General features: G+C 42.4%; 1 protein-coding gene across 1 annotated transcript in view; it reads left to right on the top strand.

Annotated features, from left to right (window-relative positions):
* The window catches only part of LMOD2 (leiomodin 2), a 7,941-nt gene extending 6,791 nt beyond the window's left edge, over nt 1-1,150 (top strand). The window contains exons 4-5 of the mRNA XM_006760325.2: nt 4-310; nt 816-1,150. Coding sequence (XP_006760388.1) covers nt 4-310; nt 816-842 — 334 coding nt within the window. The 3' untranslated portion in view covers nt 843-1,150. The remainder of the gene's footprint in view (nt 1-3; nt 311-815) is intronic.
* The last annotated feature ends 10,188 nt before the right edge of the window (nt 1,151-11,338 follow it).

Genomic DNA, 11,338 nt, shown 5'->3' with positions numbered 1-11,338 from the left:
GAGGCTGCCACCCCCGCCGCCGCCGCCGCCGCCGCCTCTCCCAGAGAAAAAGCTCATCACCCGCAACATCGCCGAGGTCATCAAGCAACAGGAGAGCGCCCAGCGGGCTTTACAGAACGGACAGAAAAAGAAAAAGGGGAAAAAGGGGAAGAAACAGCCGAAAAACGTCCTAAAGGAAATAAAAAATTCCTTGAGGCCAGTGCAGGAGAAGAAAGCCGAAGACAGTTACCGACCTTCTACCCCACAGAGATCTGCCCATGACAACCTCATGGAGGCGATCCGGGGGAGCAGCCTGAGACAGCTAAGGCGGGTGAGTACCCCGAGGAGACCCTGGGGCTCAGGCCCCCCTTGCACAGTGGCACCCAAGTCGCCTCCCAACATGCTTATCACTATTTTAACGTGCGAGAGCAAGCCTACCACCAAGTTTGTAACATCCAGAGCAGGTGCCTGGTGAGCCGATTTCCACTTGAGAGAGGTGTCTGGTCCTTTCAGGTTTTTTTTAAGGGCTAGCCCCATGTAAACACGCCACAACATATAAAAATACTGATTCAATTAACAATAATAAATAAATAAATAAATAAATCAGGGAGTATAATCTGCATTCCAAAAAAGTTCACCACTTGTCAAAAATGTTACCGAAGGGTTGCACGTGGTTTCAAACCCAATTTGTAATATACAATTTTAATACCCGGTATCGAAAACCAATCCATAGCTGAGTTCCTCCCCGAGAATCCTGCTGGGGACATACCTCAGAGATATTTTTCACTTCGTCATTTGTGTTGTTTTTATTGAAAGAAAACCCCCTATTTTTGTAGGTGGAAGTTCCAGATGCTCTGCGATAAACACAATCTTGAGAAGAGGATGCAGACTTATTCCTTGGCGTTAAATGAAACGCATCGGGAGATGCTTCTAAAGTACCTTCTTCAACTGGAAACGTCCTCTGACATTAAAAATAGCCTCAGCCTCAAAGTCCAAAGAGAATCTTAAGAATCTTCTGTAAATATGAAAATAAACCTCTTTTTTAATGTCATGAGATTTGGATTGGCAGGAAGCAGTTTGTTTAAAGATGCTTCATAGCTCTGAGCTGCTGAGTTAATGAAATACGCTGTTATTTTTGTAATCCCAATAAATTTGGATTGAAGTTTTTTTTTAAAAAACAACAAACTAATATTTTTTTGTGAGTGGATATATTTTCAGGTGTGTATGTAACATTGTTGAATATTAAAAATATTACAGTATCACCCAAAAAAGGGTTTTGGTCCTTAGCATTTGCTTTTCTTTGTCTTCTCCAAGAAAAACGTAATCAGAGCTCTTTCTAAAGGTCTGGAATCAAAAACTCTCTTTACAGTCATCTTGGTAGTGAGATAAAAACTCAGGAGAAGACCCCAAAGTGGACATGATCATCCTGGAGGCATTGATATGAGACCCAGGATGTCTACTGACACCCCCACATACTCATAAGATTTATAGGTCAATTTAATTATTTAGAATTAAAATCAACTCTTTCTGGAAGAAGAAAAATGGAAAGTTTCTTGGTAAACAGAATACAGGTGCTGGGGGAATGCGTGGAAGACAGGCCCCATGGATTTGGAGCGATCTGGTGGCTGATGCTAAAGATTCCTCTTTTGAGCTCTCCTGGCTGAGCCCTCGTCCAGTGGGTCTCAGCCTTTCGTGCCCTACGCGCACAGTGGCGGTGTCAACATCCACGACACACATCCAGGGATAAGGACACATGAATCTGTAATCACAGTGTCCCCACCCCACCCCTCTCACTCAAGAAAGATCTCAATTCAAATAAGGAAGACTTTTCCCCTCCAATTTATGAAAGCTACAAATCTCTTCTAAAGTCCCTTGTAATAACTACGATTAGTCATGTTTCCTGTGTGTCCTGCAGAGTAGAACAGTGGTTCTTGGGTCACCTGTTCAATGATTGTTTGCTTTATATACAAAGCTTCAATCAAAATTACTTTCAATTTTCACTAGAAAACTCCCCCATAGTTCTTGGGTCTGTGCCGTTTAGTCAGTTTCTCTTGTTCGGCCATTCTCTCTCTTACTCATAAGAACAATTGGTCATTTTCCTTAAGGAGGTAGCTCAGTGCCCGGACACGGTGTGGGGAGTGGCTGGCATTTTCTGAACTCTCTAAGTTGTCTCTTGAACTTTCCACAGCAACATGAAAAGATGCTATCCTGTTTTACAGATGAGGGATCCCAGGCTCAGGGAGGGTGAGGTTGCACGAGAAACTGTCCGTCTGTCCCAGCTCAGCCCACACTCCCTGGCACCTCTCTGTTCAAACCTCCCAAAGGCTCCCCATTCAGTTTCCCTTGGTAGTGACTTCACTTTTTTTTTTTTTTACCTCTTTTCATTGGTGTTCACAATCATGCCCATTATTGTTGTTCAAAGAAATAAAAGCTAACATGTAGGTTTTTAAATGGTGGGTGTGTAGCCCTGACTGGTTTGGCTCAGTGGATAGAGCATTGGCCTGTGGACTGAAGGGTCCCGGGTTCGATTCTGGTCAGGGGCATGTACCTTGGTTGCGGACACATCCCCAGTAGGGGGTGTGCAGGAGGCAGCTGATCGATGTTTCTAACTCTCTATCCCTCTCCCTTCCTCTCTGTGAAAAATCAATAAAATATATATTTTTTAAAAAAGGTGTGTGTGTGTGTGTGTGTGTGTGTGTGTGTGTGAATTTAGAGCAGGAAACCAAGGCAGACCTTCCTTTTCCCCCTGACCCTTTTGTGTACATGAGGACTAGGCCCTTCTAAAGGGGAACCGCCTCCAATCCCATCACGCTGTGGAAGAGGAGCAAATGGTTGCTCATGAGGTGGGTTGTCCATAAAACCATGCATGAACGCCAGGAAGAGGGTGTGCAGCAACCCCCCCAGAGTGAGGGGAGAGAGAAGAGCTGCCAGACCTTCTCACCAGGAGTGATCAGGAGACACATACTGTTTCTTTGTATTCCAAAAGCTGTCTTTCTGGAACTTTGGGGGCTCAGGAAAGAACAGCCTGCACTTACTAGGTGCATCACAAGACCTATGACAAGTATGATGCCATCAGATACTAAGTGAGTACATTGCTCATTCAGAAATACACTTCTAGAATGTTATCGCACAAGACAGTCCCGTAAACATGCAAGGTGTTACTCGGCACAGGGCAGAGCTTCTTAGCCCCTCCCTCCTGCAAACTCATAGAGTGAATATGGGAACAAGTTCGTTCATCCTCTATAAAGAGCTTTCAGCTCACTGGGAGAGAGGCTGTCCAAGACCAGACGCAGTGTTTAGGATGTGATTTATATCTGCACATTAATCTCTTAAAGAACACCTCATCCCCATTTGAAATGGGGCCAGGCACTGAGTCTCGCTGGCTCTGAGAGCCCTGCTGCTACAGGTATTTAATAACTCAGTGTCAGCAGGATCTTGATTTAATGCCTGCCCAGTTGTAGTTGTTACGAGTGAGTGAAAGAGTGAGTGAAAGGAGGAGGTAACTACAGGCTGCCATGCCTGTGTTGAAATGCACTGAAGAGGGGGTAAATCGATACATTCTTAAAAGGGTCTCTTAACTACTTCTGTTTTTTTTTTTTTTTGACAAAGTTAACATTGTCTTTTTCTTTGGTTTCTGTTTGTTTGTTTATTTTAAGAGGCTCCAGAGGTAAAGCTTTATTTCCACCAATCAGCAAATACATGATATAAAAGACTACAAGTTGACTTAAAAATTATAAAACTAAAAAATATAGTACCGCCCTGGCTGGTTTGGCTCAGTGGATGGAGTGTTGGCCTGCGAACTGAAGGGTCCCAGGTTCAATTTCAGTCAGGGGCACCTGCCTGGGTTGTGGGCTCGATCCCCAGTGGGGGACTTGCAGGAGGCAGTCGATCCATGATTCTCTCTCATCATGGATGTTTCTCTCTCTCTCTCCCTCTTCCTTCCTCTCTGAAATCAATAAAAATATATTTAAAAATATATATAGTGCCAACATTGATGCATTTAACAACTCCCACAAGTATTTTCCGAGTTCCTAGTAGATGCTCTTTCGGATACACAGCCAACAAAGGAGATAAAACACCGGGCCTCATGTAACTTACATTCGGGTGGAGGGAGCTTACACCATTACTTCATACATCACGCCTATATTTATCAAGTGCCTCCCGTGTACCAGGCACTCTGCTCAGTGGTGAGACCAACCAACTTTAATTAGAAAATATCCTCCACTTGAAAGTAATGGGAATCCAAAGCAAGTCATCTGTTCCAGGGTATGAGGCAAGCACGGAGTGAGAGGCAGGTCTATGGTGTCCTGTGTGGGCACTGAGGAGGCATCATCATCTAAAACTAATGTCGGCAAACTTTTTCTGCAAAGAGCTAGACAATATATAATTTAGACATCGTGGGCATTTGGTCTCTGTCGCAACTCTTCAACCTGCTACTGCAGGGCAAAAGCAGCCATACACAATACATGAATGAACGAACGTGCCTGGTACTAATACAACTTCATTTATAGGCCCTAAAATTTTAATTCCATGTACTTTCATGGGTTGTTCATTTTATTCTTTGATTTTTTCTAGCATTTGCACATGTACAAACTCTTCTTAATTTGCAGGCTATTCAAAAATAGGTATTGTATGGATCTGACTGTGAGCCAGTCAAACTTGTGAGTGGTTTACCATAAACCCTTGGCCAAAGGCAGATTAGAGGTCAAGAAAAGCTTACCAGGGAAGGTACTTGGATTTTTAAAGAATAGAGAAGACGCCAGGTTATAAAAAAGTCGAATGATGAGGTACGGGTGGGGAATGAGGAAGGACATTTAAGTTTGAGGAACCAGGATTTTATAGAAAATAAAGTAGAGTGTCAGCAGCATAAAACGCCATTCGGGTCTGGACCTTGAGCAGTGACCTTGGTGAGAACAAGTCCCTGGGAGCAGCGGGGATGGGTCAGGCTGTGGGGGTCGAGTGGGACGACTCGCCAAGATGAAGTATAAAGAGCATTGCTTCCTAAATGGGGGTGCTGCTCTGGTGAAGGGTTAGAGGGTCCACAAATCTCAGACCAAAAAAGGCACATCTTCCTGGTGTGTCATTTTTTACTTTACATGAAAAATGAAATTATATTATAGCCATGCATGCCCACATATATACATACATCAGTATTTTTACTTGACAGGAGGAAACATAGATTATATATTTACACATACATACATTTAGGAATTATATTTTTTTCTCAGGTCAAGTAAAAATGTCATGTGTGTGCGTTAGAGGGTCCACAAATCTCAGACCAAAAAAGGCACATCTTCCTGGTGTGTCATTTTTTACTTTACATGAAAAATGAAATTATATTATAGCCATGCATGCCCACATATATACATACATCAGTATTTTTACTTGACAGGAGGAAACATAGATTATATATTTACACATACATACATTTATGAATTATATTTTTTTCTCAGGCCAAGTAAAAATGTCATGTGTGTGCATATATATATATATATAAAGTCACCTGGAAACCTCATTCCATCTCGTGACAGCGCGAAGTCTTCTGCCAGGTTTCTGAGAATTCCTGGGATAGAGGGTGGTGGCTGGAGACGTCTCTGCTCATGGTTGTCTCTGGCTTCAGATTCTGTATTCCAGCCTCACAGTCCATGTGCCTTGCATTATGGACTATTTGCAAACATGTCTTAATCATCCCGTTATTGTATTGGATTCTGTATCTTGAATCTTACAAACCTGTGATTTAGTGGCCCTCTTCCAAATTGCATTGACCTAATGTGGCAATTGGCCTGTGGCCATCGGCCCTCGTTATCCAGTTCTTCAACGCTGCGTGAGCGTGCGGGCAACGAAGGTGGGGTTGACATTACAGCAATGCCATCGAACACGAGGCATTACTGTTACTACAATCCTCTGGCTCACTGAACCCCACCGGTTACTGTAACCCACATAACGGTCTGTTCTCTTGCCAGTTTATCCCTTTTGTTCTTCTCACATGATTCTGTCTTGTTGCTGTCCTCCTAAATTATAGTTGGGAATTTGAAAGTCTTTTCGCAGTTACGTACAGCAAATACAGGTCTCTCTAGCCCCTCTCCCAAAGAGCAGCTCCATTCTCCCTTTGCATATCCCCACTGGTCAGCGTGGTGCAGGTCTAGAGAGCCTTTATTTAACAGGGGCCACTCTACTCGAGTTGTGAGTAGAATTTCTCTCCTCCGAAAAATGGCAGCATGTCTTCTCCGCAACCAACACAAATGACTCACAATCTGTTATCTGGACTGTTGCTTCTGAACTGGTTTCTTCCGAACTGGTTCCTAACCAGTTTCTAACTAGTTTCTCTGTCTCTTATTTGCACTCACCTGAAATCTGTCTTCAACATACCAGTGAGGTATTTGTCCCAAATGCAATTCTGATCATGACAGTCACCTATTTGAAATTCTTCAGGGGTAACCCATATTCTATAGAATGAAATTCAAATCCCTTGGCGTAGCCAACATGGCCCTGAATATCATTCTCCCCCATCTTCCATCACTTGTCCTCATGGACCCTGTGCTTAAGCCAGACTTTGCAACTTGCAGGTCACTGAACAGGTGCTGCCCCCTCTGAAGCACACCTTTCCACATGCCACCCTCCCTGTCTGGAATGTCCCTTTCCCCGTTACAGTGGATTAGTGCCTAGTCATCCTTCAAAAGAGACCTTGAACGTTGAGTAGCTTATTGCCCCCAAGGAGGTGGGGGGAGGGGCATCCTTCAAGAGCCTCTGTTCTCCTGCACTGATCTCTCTGGGTGGTTTCACCCAAACTCTTATCTTTAAGTACCAACAGAGAGGAAGGGAGAGAGATAGTCAGAAACATCGACGAGAGAGAAACATCGATCAGCTGCCTCCTGCACATCTCCTACTGGGGATGCGTCCGCAACCAAGGTACATGCCCCTGACCGGAATCGAACCTGGGACCCTTCAGTCCGCAGGCCGATGCTCTATCCACTGAGCCAAACCGGTTTTGGCCCAATTCTTACTTTGAGCACAAATACCACTCCATGATTCTAAACCCACACATGCAAATGGACACAGTGTGTTGGAAACTGCACTCATCTGCCTCCTCCAATGCCTGCCCGTTAGAGTCTATATTCCAGTCCACGGACCATTTTGCCTTGCATTATGTACTATGTATGAACATGCCTTGATCTTCCCATTACTGTACTGGATTCTGTATCTTGGAGATCAGAACCTGCATCTTATCTTTATGCTTAATAAAACGCTAGCACTCAATATGTACATCTGAATAGCTGGAGATAATGAGCTACTCAACAGCAATGAAGGGTCCTCGAAGGGTGGCCAACCCTGGTATGGGATCGGAAAGAACCATAATTGAGAAATGATGCTTGAGAGGCAACACTGGTCCCAGCGTGTAGGATGGGGCAGGATCTGCAGGTGGCGCTAAGGGGTTCCAAGGAGCATATCGCAAAGGAGTAAGCAGTGGTAGGCATTCCCTCTGCGGACATTGTAGGCCCAGAATTCTGAATACCCACATCCCCTCTCACTTGCCCTCCTCCCTCAAAGACCCTACCCCTTTTCCATGTGTGATCGGGGGCAGATGTTGGGCTGTAGACATGAGTGTCTGTGCAGGATACAGTCGGGAGAATGTCTGGACAAACCAGGGACTGAAAACTAGAAAATGGAAGTCCTGTTCTGTAAATAAACAATTCTGAGGTAAAATCAGTATAATCATTAAAACCCTAACTCTTGAGTTCACAAATTTTCATTGTAAAACAAAGGTTTTTACTTTGATATATTATGTTTGTACATTGGTTATTCTGCACTAATTTTCAAATAATCACTTATTCCAGATTTAAACATTGTGTAATCATAGTCTTTAGTACAAATTAAACAGTTTTTTAAGACAACTTCCGCAAAGTTACATATTTTAAAAAATTAGGTATTTAATGGAAAAGTATCTGATCAAGTCTCTGGTCGAATCTCCTCGGATCAAAACACTGTTGTCACCAGCATAAACTTTTAAATTCTGTCTTTCTGCATGAACTCTCAGATGATCTCAGTAATCCTGTTACATAAACACAGAAACAAATGATCTAAAGTCAGTCCTGAATTGGCATGTACCCTCCCTGAGTTTATTCTGCATTAATTCCCCTTCAAGCTAGGCCTATATGGTGGCAGCATCCTACATTGAAAACCAGTGCATTCATGTGATCAAATGATGCAACCAATAGCAGCTCAGAGGCTCTTTACATTGAAGCAAAGTTGTGAAAATTAAGCTTTTTCAACAGTTAAAGGAAGAACCAGAGGGAAAATACAATTATTATACATACTAGAGGTCCAGTGCATGAAGTTTGTATGTGGGTAGGGTCCCTAGGCCTGGCTGGCAGTCAGGGCCGATCGGGGCCTTCTGGCTACTGGTCAGGGCCTCCCTTCCTTCTGTGCCTCCCCCTGGTGGTCAGCGCATGTCATAGCGAGCGATCGGTCACAAGGTCGAACTCCCGTGGGGACAATTTGCTTATATATATAGATTTGTGAATGTCTTTCTAGAAGTTATACTTTAATCTTTGTAGCTCTTGTTTTATCAACATGTCACTGATTAGTTGTAAGACTATGCAGGAGAACAGCAAAAAGCTGAAAATGTCACATTCAGGAGAGCTAGGGAGCACTAACACTCTCATTTATTTTTCTCTAAATGCAGCCAAGAAATTCTGGTGACTATTTTCAGAGATACTTACAGGAAGTTGAACAGGAATCTTGACCTGTCAGAACTTGTTGGGATAGTAACTATTCTTTTACCCCAGAAGCTGTCACTAATAAAAGTGATTTTTTTTTTAAAAAAAAAGCAAATAATTTTTAACATATACCAAATAGGTGAAACAAATCAACTTCTCCATATATGGAATATTACTTAAAGTGATGGCAGAAGAATGGTGGTATGAGAGATCCCCTTGACCTCTACCCCTGAAATTTCAACAAGTTAACCAACCATAATTCAACAAAGAATTACTCAATACAGAGACATGCCTGAGAGACCCAGGAATTAAACATCTAAAGGTAGGCAACCAGGAATAAACAGTGAGATGAGAAGGGACGACACCTCAGACGGCCCACAGAGGCAGCCCTGCAGGTGGGACCTCGTGGCTCAGCCTGAAGAGGGGAGGAAGCCAGCGGTAGCAGGTGCTTCCTTCCACAGGAGGGTCAGAGAGCTGTGGCGGGCAGCCCAGCAGAGCAAGTGGAGTGAACAGTGACTGAGCCAGCAGATACCTGACAGAGCACAGGGTTCTGCCATGCGGCTCTCCACTGTCAGGCTGGGCGGCAGTGTTTCAAAGAAATGGAACCACAAAGCCCTGCCACCACTTGGACTCCCAAAACTCGCCTCGCCTCCCACTGCCTTGGAGTTGAGTTGAGGAACATATCTGTAAACCAGTAGAACTGTTGTTTCCCTCTGTGACTGATCCCCAGGTGAGGCAGGACCCCCCCAGAGGTCAGGGGTCACCATTATGGTGAGGGCAAAACAAACCCCATCTCAAAGCAGCATGGCTGTACTCTTACAGAAGTTACAAAGGTCAAGTCTGGGAGCTCATAGACATAAAAAATCTTGTGATTCAGCACCATATGCTAGAAAATAGTAGAAAGACCTCTTCAGAGAAAGCTGTTGTAGCAAGCCATTAAAATAGAGATATAAATGCCTAGATAAAGGAGAACAGCAAATATGATGAATAACCACAGTAACAAGGATGAGCAGAAAGAAAACGAAAAGTCTCTAGAAAGCAAGCTAGAACACATGGGAATATGTGACATAAATGATAGGGATTTCAACATTGCAGTTCTGAAAGTACTTATCAAGATGTGACAAAATACAGACAGGCCATTCGATGCATTCAGAAAACAAATCAGTGAAAATGAGTAAAAACATTGAAACTTAAAAAAACAACCAATCAGAAATCCTGAAAATGAAGCATACAATTAAGGAAATTAAGAGTAAACTACTGAGCACAGAAAACAGAGGCAACCAGATGGAGGAAAAAATCAGTGATATTAAAGATAGGAATCTAGAAGTGATGCAGAAGGAAAAAGAGAGACCTGAGCATAAAGAAAACTAAAAGAGTTATTTGAGAATTGACTCCATCAGAAAAAGCAATATTGGAATAATAGGTATTCCAGAAGAGGAAGAGAGGGAGAAAGGAATGGAGAGTCTATTCAAACAAATAGTGGATGAGAACTTCCCAAACCTATGGAAAGAATTAAATCCTTGAATCCAAGAAGCAAACAGAAAAACTACTTACCTCAATCCAAAGAGGCCAGCAAAGGCATTAAAACTGTCAAAAATTAATGACAAAGAAAAAAATTCTCAGAGCAGCCAGGGAAAAGAAGGAAGTATCCTACAAAGGAAAACCCATCATAATTTTATCCGACTTCTCAGCAGAAACTCTACAAGCCAGAAGAGAGTTGAATCAAATGTTTAAACATCTAAGAGAAATAACCAGCTACAAATACTATATCCAGGAAAATTATCCTTTAATTATGAAGGAGAAATAAAGACATTTCCAGACATACAGAAGCTGAGGTATTTTATCACCACAAAACCTCCACTGCAGGAAATACTCAAGGGAGTTACTACTCCACTTGAAACAAGGAACATAAAGTCACAACACTACAAGTAAAATCACCAAAAAACTTAGAGCATAAACAGGGATAATTTGTGACAGCCAAAACATGAAAGGGGAGGAAGTAAAGGTCTGAACTGGCAAAGGAGGAGGAAGATCAGATGCACTCAAAACAAACAAAAACAACTACTGTATATATGCAACTTTATTTTTTATAAATCTAATGGTAACCACACAAGAAAATCCCCTAACCAGAACACATAGTATAAAAAAAGAGGAAACAGAGGAAAGAAATATGGAACACCACCAAATAAATACGACAGAAACACAAAGGAAAAGAACCAATGGGGTCACAGAAAGCAAAAGATAAAATTGCTATAAGAAATCCTCATACATCAATAATTACCCTAAATGTAAATAATTCACCAATAAAGATGCACATAGTAGTAGAGTGGATCAAAAACTAAAACCTAACCATATGCTGACTACAAGAGACACATCTAAGCTGCAAAGACAAAGGTAGATTCAAAGTAAAAGGGTGGAAAATGATTCTCCAAACAAATAACATCCACAGAAAAGCAGGTGAAGCCATACTTATATCTAACAAAATAGATTTCAAGATAACAAAGATAATGAGAAATAAAGATGGACACTTTATGATAAGGGAGGCACTACATCAAGAAAACATAATACCATCTCACACCTGTCAGAATGGCTATCATAAACAAATTAACAAACGACAAGTGCTGGAGAGGATGTAGAGAAAT

This window comes from Myotis davidii, unplaced genomic scaffold (genome assembly GCF_000327345.1).
Source record: "Myotis davidii unplaced genomic scaffold, ASM32734v1 scaffold997, whole genome shotgun sequence".
NCBI lineage: Eukaryota > Metazoa > Chordata > Mammalia > Chiroptera > Vespertilionidae > Myotis > Myotis davidii.
This window is presented reverse-complemented; position numbering and strand designations above follow the sequence as displayed.